This window comes from Crotalus tigris, unplaced genomic scaffold, assembly GCF_016545835.1.
Source record: "Crotalus tigris isolate CLP2741 ecotype Arizona unplaced genomic scaffold, ASM1654583v1 scf7180000020772.1195989, whole genome shotgun sequence".
Classification (NCBI taxonomy): domain Eukaryota; kingdom Metazoa; phylum Chordata; class Lepidosauria; order Squamata; family Viperidae; genus Crotalus; species Crotalus tigris.
The window spans coordinates 347,889-357,628 of NW_024098171.1; the positions used below are offsets into that span (position 1 = coordinate 347,889).

The following is a 9,740-nucleotide window of genomic DNA, read 5'->3' on the forward strand; positions in this document are numbered from 1 at the left end:
TCAAATTCTCCCAGCCAGCTTTCGTGCCTAAGGCAGGACTAGAACTCACCGTCTCCTGGTGATTGCCCCAAAGTCACCCAGGTGGCTTTCATGTCTAAGGCGGGACTAGAACTCACCATCTCCTGGTGATTGGCCCAAAGTCACCCAATTGGCTTTCATGTCTAAGGCGGGACTAGAACTCACCATCTCCTGGTGATTGGCCCAAAGTCACCCAATTGGCTTTCATGTCTAAGGCAGGACTAGAACTCACCGTCTCCTAGTGATTGGCCCAAAGTCACCCAATTGGCTTTCATGTCTAAGGCGGGACTAGAACTCACAGTCTCCCGGTGATTGGCCCAAAGTCACCCAGGTGGCTTTCATGTCTAAGGCGGGACTAGAACTCACCATCTCCTGGTGATTGGCCCAAAGTCACCCAGCCGGCTTTCATGTCTAAGGTGGGACTAGAACTCACCGTCTCCTGGTGATTGGCCCAAAGTCACCCAATTGGCTTTCATGTCTAAGGCAGGACTAGAACTCACCGTCTCCTAGTGATTGGCCCAAAGTCACCCAATTGGCTTTCATGTGTAAGGCGGGACTAGAACTCACGTCTCCTGGTGATTGGCCCAAAGTCACCCAATTGGCTTTCATGTCTAAGGCAGGACTAGAACTCACCGTCTCCTAGTGATTGGCCCAAAGTCACCCAATTGGCTTTCATGTCTAAGGCAGGACTAGAACTCACCGTCTCCCGGTGATTGGCCCAAAGTCACCCAGGTGGCTTTCATCTTCACTGTCTCCTGGTGATTGGCCCAAAGTCACCCAATTGGCTTTCATGTCTAAGGCAGGACTAGAACTCACCGTCTCCTAGTGATTGGCCCAAAGTCACCCAATTGGCTTTCATGTGTAAGGCGGGACTAGAACTCACCGTCTCCTGGTGATTGGCCCAAAGTCACCCAATTGGCTTTCATGTCTAAGGCAGGACTAGAACTCACCGTCTCCTAGTGATTGGCCCAAAGTCACCCAATTGGCTTTCATGTCTAAGGCGGGACTAGAACTCACCGTCTCCCGGTGATTGGCCCAAAGTCACCCAGGTGGCTTTCATGTCTAAGGCGGGACTAGAACTCACCATCTCCTGGTGATTGACCCAAAGTCACCCAGGTGGGACTAGAACTCAGAGTCTCCCAGATTCTAGCTTGACCATATCGGCTGGCTTTCACCTGTTCTTAGCAAAAATCCCACGGAGGAAGATGAACAGCCGCCGGATCTTGTGCATCTAACCAAATTTCGGAGCCCTTTTTATCTTGCACTGCCTGCTTGTTCAGGAAAAAAAGCTGGGAGAGGGTCAGGGTGAATTCGCCCCATAAAATGCCCAGCACAAGAGAATAAGGGCCTTTTTTTACTATTATTCATTCCTCCTCTTCTTAGCGAGAGAGGAAAAATCCACAAAAAGCAGCCAGTTTCTGCCTCCGAAGAAGCTTGCTACGGATCAAATGTTTCACACACAGGGCACGGAGTCCCACTTTGCCCCTTTCACTCACACACACACACACACACACACACACACACACACACACGCACACAAACACACACACCCGTCAGTGCACGTTAAGGATGAAAAGAGAATTTACCCAAAATGCAGAGGATGCCATCTGGCTGGGATTTGTTGCTCTCCGTCAGAATGTTTTGAATTTGTCGAAGTCGGCTGCAGCTGGGAAGAGAAACAGGGAAGGAGAATGAAGAGGCCGTGCTGGGAAAGGAGGCCAAATTTCCAGCCCCACCAATTGCAAAAGGAAGTGTTTTTGGCTGAATTGGCAAAGAGGTTGTTGTTGTTGTTGTTGTTGTTGTTGTTGTTGTTATTATTATTATTATTATTATTATTATTATTATTATTATTATTATTATTATTTTGCCTTCTGCAAAGTTTGCAAAATGTTATCCAACCATTTGTCTGAAATGGTATAGGGTTTCCGGCTGGAGCAGGGGGTTGCACTAGATGACCTCCAAGACTCCTTCCAGCTCTGTTATTCTATTCTATTCTATTCTATTCTATTCTATTCTATTCTATTCTATTCTATTCTATTCTATTCTATTCTATTCTATTCTACATTTTCTATTCTATTCCATTCTATTCTATTCTATTGTTTTATTCTATTATTCTATTCTAATCTATTCTACATTTTCTATTCTATTCTACATTTTCTATTCTATTCCATTCTATTCTATTGTTTTATTCTATTATTATTCTATTCTAATCTATTCTACATTTTCTATTCTATTCCACATTTTCTATTCTATTCTATTCTATTCTATTCTATCCTATCCTATTCTAATCTATTCTACATTTTTTATTCTATTCTAGTCCACATTTTCTATTCCACACTTTCTATTTTATTCTATTGTATTCTATTGTATTCTATTCTATTCTATGCTATTCTATTCTATTCTATTCCACATTTTCTATTCTATTCTATTCTATTCCACATTTTCTATTCTCTTCTCTTCTATTCCACATTTTCTCTTCTCTTCTCTTCTATTCCATATTTTCTATTCTAGAAAGAAAGAAAGAAAGAAAGAAAGAAAGAAAGACAGAGTAAAAGAGCTGCAAATGTCTCACTTAGCGACATAAACTTTGGGCTCAATTGTGCCAGTAAGTCGAGGACTATCTGTATTCTTCCAATGCTAAAAAAATAAAAATAAAATCCTCTTTCCCCCCCCCCCAGTGCAAAAAAGAAAAAAAAAAGAAAAAACAGTCCCTTAGCAACTGAGAGGATACGGATTGGGAATCTGGCAAAGGCAAAACGCCTTCAGCTGCCAAGACCCAAAGACTGAGCCCCAGTTACCAAACATCTGTATGACCGTTGCACCATCCCTGCGGTCACGGGATCAAAATTCAGAGCCTTGCCGACGGACTCCTATTTATGACGGTTCGCAGGGTCCACGGGATCCCCTTCTGACCAATCAAATTCAACGGGGGGGGGAAGCCGGATTCACTTAACGACGGTGTTATTCACTGAAGAACCGCACGATTCACTTAACAACTGTGGCAAGAACAGTTGTAAAACGGGGCAAAAACTGTCTTTAAAAAAATAACCACAGAAACGTCAGGCTGATTTGTGGCGGCGTTAAGTGCAGGACTTCCTGTGTTTGCTGCAAGCGTTGAAACCTCTGACCCACAGCCAAGGCTTTTTATAGCTGGGGTGCCAAATTCCGGCCCACGGAAAGACTGCAGGGAAAACTGCATTGGGATATTTTCTCCCTTCGGCAGAGCAACGTTCCCAGATTCTGCCCCCCTTCAAATCAGCCGCAAACAGGTATTTGTTTAGATTCCTGAAATGGCTCCCCTCTCTCAATTCTGGCATCTTTTTAAGATTTATGGATATCATTTCCCAGAATTCCCCAGCCAGCATGGAAAGAAGCTTTCTTTACAAAGAGCTCAAGAGAATGAGCTCTTTTGCCAATTTTTCTGGCAGGATTTTGTCGCTACAAAAGGATGCAGGGGGAAAAAAAACGACCGGATTCTCACAAGCAGGCCAGATCAATCATCTGTACAGGTGGTCCTCAGCTTACGACCACAACAGAGCCCAAAATTTCTGCTGCTAAGCAAGACATCGGTGGACTTGGCTCCATTTTACGACCTTTCTTGACAGAGTTGTTAAATGAATCATTGCAAGTTGTTATGTGAGTAACACGGTTGTTCAGTGAATTTGGCTTCCCCATTGATTTGGCTCACCAGAAGGTCGCAAAAGGGGATCACGCGACCCAGGGACACCGCGACCGTCATACATATGAGTCAGTTGCCAAGCGTCTGAATTTTGAACATGTGACCCTGGGGAGGCGGCAACGGTCGTGTGGAAAACGGTCCTAAGTCACTATTTTCACTGCCGTGGGAACTGTGAACGGTCACTAAATGAACTGTCGTAAGTCGAGGACTACCTGTATTTTAATTGCCACCTCCTCCCCCCAAACGTCCTTACGTTCTCGTCACCATCACCCTGCGGAAGAGTTGGACAAGGCAAGCAACTGGCTTCGAGGCATCTACAGCGACACTCCCAAGTCACGGATATATTTAAAAGACGCATCCACACAACACGCCTATCCCGAATGCTGATCTAGCCTTGCTTCCTGGTTTTGCAACTTACACCAACATAATGACGCTGACGAGGTGAGCTGCAAGTCTCCACACAGACACACACACACACCAGCCCAGGTTTGAAAAATGCACCAGCTCCGTCTGATTTGTGGTTGTGGGAACACAGCCACACTTTCAACTCTCAACTGTCAAATGGCCCGGCTGAATGCAACTCCAGGCGCTAACCCGGGCAGCCTGGTTGACTAGTTGTCCAGGCGTGGATTTAGATTTTTTCTTCTTGGAGTGGTTACGAGAACCACAGTCATCCTGCCTGCAGATGTGGGATTTCCTGGTGGTGCCCTATCCACCTCTGACCCCCAGTTTGCCCAGGTCTGCTAAAGGTTCTTCTTCTTGGGGCCAACTTGGCGACCCCAGGGACGCCTCCTTGCAGGGTAGCCAGGCAGAGGGGCGACTTGCCCCTGCCTCCTTTGTGATGACTATCCAACCCCACCGAGCTGGATCGCCTGGTGGTCTCCCATCCGATCCCAACCAGGCCCAATCTGCTTTAGCCGTCCTGCAGGATTTGAACACAAAACTATCCCCCCAACATACACCCCCCCTGCACACGTGGCCCCCTCGCTTGCCCCGCCCCCCAGGCCCCGCCCCCTGCCCCACCCGCGGCGAGGGATTGTTTCAACCCTGCATGAACGGGGAGGGGCCGCCCCGGAAGCGCCTGACTCGGGTCAGGCGCGTCGTGCGAAGGCGGCGGCCGACCCGGGTTGTCTCACCTGGCGGCGGGCCGGGCGCCCCCTCGTGCCTTGGAGCGCCCCCTGCCGGCCGGGGGCGGCAGCAGCCCCAGCGGGCTCCGCGAGGGGAGCAGCGCCATTGTCCGTCCGCCGGGCCTGCCGAGCGCTCTGACGGGAGGGGCGGGCCGTACCAACGCGCCAGCGGCTGGAGGGAGGGACGCGGGAGGGAGGAGCCAACAACACCGCCCCCTCAGGGAGGTCCTCCAAGTCTCCCTCCTCCCTCGCACGACGGACACCCCCGCCCGCCGCCAGGATGGTACGGCCCGGGAGCAGCTGTTTGCAGGGGGAGAAAGAAAGAATGGGAGAGGGAGAGGGACGTTGCCCCGGCAACGGCAGAGCAGCCCGCCCCGCCCCTAGCGACCGCCCTGTCGGACGCGAAGAAAGCGGGCGGGCCTTAGCAACGCCTCTCTTTCCCCAACCGGCGCCCTCCGGCCCTTGGGGATTCCCAGGCCCATCCTCCCCTGCCCGGCCTTGCCAGGCTACCATTTCCATGATTCCCTGCCAGTAGGAATTTTTAGACGTTGAAGATATAGGAAGGTCAGAACAGCCACTGAGGCCAGTGACAAAGAAGATGCTGAGGCCCTGGGTGCGAAATCTGCAGAAAGGGACCAAGATTGACAGCTGCCTCTCAGGAATGATATCACTCAGCATTTTGCAAGCTTTTGAACGTTCAAGGGGGCTGGATTTCAATACCCAGAATTCCCCAGCCAGCATTGCTGTTTGGGGGATTCTGGGAGTTGAAGTGCAGCCGTCTTCTGGTTGCTGAGATTGAGAAACATTGTTTTAACCATAATTTGGTTTTAAATGTCTCCTGCCTTTTATCTTTCTCATTAATTGACCTTTTAATTATTTGACTATTTTAATTCAAATCTATATGGTTTTGTTTTTCTCTTGGGAGCCATCCTGGAGTCACATAGGCAAGATGGGCAGCTATATAAACTTTTTTTTTTCCTCTTTCTCCTTTTTTCCCCCCTTTTCAGTTACAATCTTTCACATTTCTGCCTCAGACACCAAAGGACATTTAATGCTCTTTTTAAAGAGGTGTTTAAAGAAATGCCTGGATATTCTCACACACATGCAAATACACCCTGAATCTTAATCTGACTGGATGAACCACATTCTATCAAGGTTTGCTCTCAGTCCATTCCCCCCTTTAAACAAAGAAACAAACCTTGTAATGTTCTGGGGCTGAATCCCGATAAACCATTTAAAGCTTGAAAAATGATCGTTCAGGATCTATTTCCAAGGCTGACCCAGAGGCCAGCTGGCAATTTCTTGCTAGGGAGAGTGTGGGCAGAAAACCACCTACTGTTTTCTGCATGATAGAAATTGTTTTGATAAAATCGGAAATAGCCACATAAATCACATTTTCTCCTGCAGCAGAAAACCCTGGACATCACCTGGCTAAGTTCTGTCCCGGGAAAGGAAGCCCCAAACAGCCACATTCAGATGACATCTCGAGGCATAAACTATAAAGCACTTTTTTGAGGCTCAAATATCATGCAGATCCAAGCCAGATGCTTCAGAGTTTTGCAAACTCAGAAAATTGGGTTTATTATTTATGAACTAGGGCGCATTTGGGTGCTTTTCCCCCTAAAAGAAAAGGTGTAGTGAATGAGTATATCAAATGTTCCTGATATGTTTTGGGGAGAATGGAACCAATTTTATGAAATTAAAAAATGGAAAAAATGTAAAAACGTCTTTATTTGGGATTGATCCGGAACTGGTAACTAGTAGATATAATGTAATGTGACTGTTGTAATTTGAGCCGTGCAAATTATATATTTTACACTTGTCAGATGATGTCAGACAATGGCTGTGTGGCAGCGCCCTGGCGTCATTAAAAATTCCCAGAGGGCAACATCCACGAATGATGGCTTAGCGCCATATTTGAGACGGACAAACTGTGGCTTCTAATGGCTGTTTCTTAAGTTTCTTAAATGAGTTTGGCCCCCATTTTACCACTTTCCTTGCCACAGATGTTAAGGGAATCACTGCAATTGTTAAATTAATAACACGGTTTTGAAGTGAATCCGGCTTCCCCATTGACTTTGCTGGTCAGAAGGTCGCAAAAGTGGGTCACGTGAGGCCAGGGACGGGGCAACCGCCATAAATAAATCTTTGTGGAATTTCTTTTGGAAACATTACAAAATGCTCTGTTTTGGGTTAGGGTCTTCCCTGGATGCAATTGTGCTCTCTTTCCATTTCCTTGTCCTTGTCCTGCTGACCTTGTGCTCCCCGTCTGCTTATCACAGTTGCCATTATCATCATGTTGATTGATGTCATGAGCTGGCCTTGGACCTTTCAGCCATTGTTTACTTAGCCTCTTCGGCCCTGCAACTGTGACAGGGCAGAAGCTGAATGATTAAACCAGCCATAAATCTCCTTCCCCTTCTCGGCAGCTCCAGAAAACCTCCATGCCTTCAAAGACAGCCCTGCTTCGGACGCAGGATGTCCGTAATCCACAAAGAATAGAATAGAATAGAGAATGAACTGGATATAGAATAGAATAGAGTAGAGTAGAGTAGTAGAGTAATAATAATAATGACGAAAAAGTTGGAAGGGACCTTGGAGGTCATCTAGTCCAACCCCCTGCTCAGGCAGGAAACCCTATACCATTTTGGACATAGAATAGAATAGAAATGCAGAATAGAATAGAATAGAATAGAATAGAGAATGGAATGGATATAGAATAGAATAGAATAGAATAGAATGAATAAGGAATAAGGAATAGAATAGAATAGAATAGAATAGAATAGAATAGAATAGAGAATGAACTGGATATAGAATAGAATAGAGTAGAGTAGAGTAGTAGAGTAATAATAATGATGATGATAAAGTTGGAAGGGACCTTGGAGGTCATCTAGTCCAACCCCCTGCTCAGGCAGGAAACCCTATACCATTTCGGACATAGAATAGAATAGAAATGCAGAATGGAATAGAATAGAATAGAATAGAATAGAATAGAATAGAATAGCATAGAATAGAATAGAATGAATAAGGAATAAGGAATAGAATAGAATAGAATAAGGAATAAGGAATAGAATAGAATAGAATAGAATAGAATAGAATAGAATAGAATAGAATAGAATAGAATAGAGAATGGAACAGAACAGGGTTTTTTGTGGTTTTTTTTGATAAATGCTTGAGTGAGGTTTTTGTGTTCCTTTTGACAAAGCAGGGGAGGAAAGAGGCGTCTGTGTGTGCTGGTTGGGTTGCAGTTTTGCACAGGTTTGTCTGGGCCCAAATCCTTTCCGCACAAAAGTTCGCTCCAGGTGGCCTGTGTGATTTAACCCACAACCGTCCGCAGCCGGGGCCTTCTGCAGAAGGTGCGGTTTGTTCTCTCGACACAAGGAGGCGGTGGATGCACAAGAAACACACAATGGCCACAGACACAACTGGGACAGTCCTGGCCAAGATGGGACCAGGGATGGGAGCAAACCGGAGGGAACGTCTCGGCTCCGGGTGCGAGAGACGGAGACGGCAGCTTGCCAAAGTATATTCAATTTTGCAGTCGTTACAACATACAACCATAATCTGCAGCCTCTGCACAGTCATATGTTGAGGACCACCTGTTCTGTGTGAGCATCTTGAGGATTAATAAAGGAGAATATTTGTAGCTCAGGGTTGATATGAGGGGTCTCTGGTGCTCTCTGAGCTGAGTGGTTTTCTTGCAGACCTTTCATGACTGAACTAGGTAACATTATCAGTACTAGAAGGGAGAGGGGTTTATGGAGAGGAGGAGGAGGAGGAGGAGGAGGAGGAGGAGGAAGAGGAGGAGGAGGAGGAGGAGGAGGAAGATTGTAGGGACCTTGGTGCTCTCTGAGCTTGGTGGTTTCCTTGCAGACGTTTCATCACCCAACTAGGTAACATCATCAGTGCTAGAAGGGAGGAGGAGGAGGAGGAGGACTGTGGGGTCCTTAGTGCTCTCTGAGCTTGGGGGTTTCCTTGCAGACGTTTCATCACCCAACTAGGTAACATCATCAGTGCTAGAAGGGAGTGGGGTTTGCAGAGAGAGGAGGAGGACTGTGGGGTCCTTGATGCTATCTGAGCTTGGCGGTCTTCTTGCAGATGCTTCATCACCCAACTAGGAAACAACAGAAATTTTGGGGTCCCTTTTGGACAAAAGTCGAGGACACCTGTAATCAAAATTTGCAGCCAAAGTTTACCATCAACGTTTACCATCTCGGCCTGGACAGTCTCTGAGTCGCATTGTGTGCAATAAATGCTTGGGGTTTTTTGGCACTTATTCAGATCTGCTGCTTCTGCTTAACAACCACCGTACACACCCAGCATGTGAAAGAAAACCAAGATAAACAGCTACCTGGCTGTGCGGGGATTTTGGACTCGTTACCTGCCATCCACCTTGAGAACAAACCTCGGTTCCCAATCGCAAATTCTAAACTCTGCCCGTTTCAGCTTCTGTCCTGTGGTGCTCTGATTCCCAGCTGTTCCTGATGGGGGACTAATAGAATAACAGAGTAGGAAGGGATCTTGGAGGTCATCTAGTCCAACCCCCTGCTCAGGCAGGAAACCCTATACCATTTCAGACAAATGGCTGTCCAGTCTCTCCTTAAAAACTTCCAGTGTTGGAGCATTCACCGCTTCTGGAGGCAGGTGGTTCCACTGGTTAATTGTTCTCACTGTCAGGAAGTTTCTCCTTAGTTCCAGGTTGCTTCTCTCCTTGATGAGTTTCCATCCGTTGCTTCTTGTCCTGCCTTCAGGCGCTTTGGAGAATAGGTGGACCCCCCTCTTCTTTGGGGGAGCGTCTCAAATGCTGGAAGACTGCCATCATGTCTCCCATAGTCCTTCTTTTCATTAAACTAGACATACCCAGTTCCAGCAACCGTTCTTCATATGTTTTAGCCTCCAGTCCCCTGATCCTCTTT

General features: G+C 46.8%; 1 protein-coding gene across 2 annotated transcripts in view; it reads right to left on the bottom strand.

Annotated features, from left to right (window-relative positions):
- The window catches only part of DNAAF9 (dynein axonemal assembly factor 9), a 113,623-nt gene extending 108,548 nt beyond the window's left edge, over positions 1-5,075 (bottom strand). For both annotated transcript variants that reach the window (XM_039368364.1, XM_039368363.1), the window contains exons 1-2: positions 4,834-5,075; positions 1,605-1,684 (exon numbers count right to left, since the gene is read on the bottom strand). In XM_039368364.1, coding sequence (XP_039224298.1) covers positions 1,605-1,684; positions 4,834-4,931 — 178 coding nt within the window. In that variant the 5' untranslated portion in view covers positions 4,932-5,075. The remainder of the gene's footprint in view (positions 1-1,604; positions 1,685-4,833) is intronic.
- Between the last annotated feature and the right edge of the window lie 4,665 nt (positions 5,076-9,740).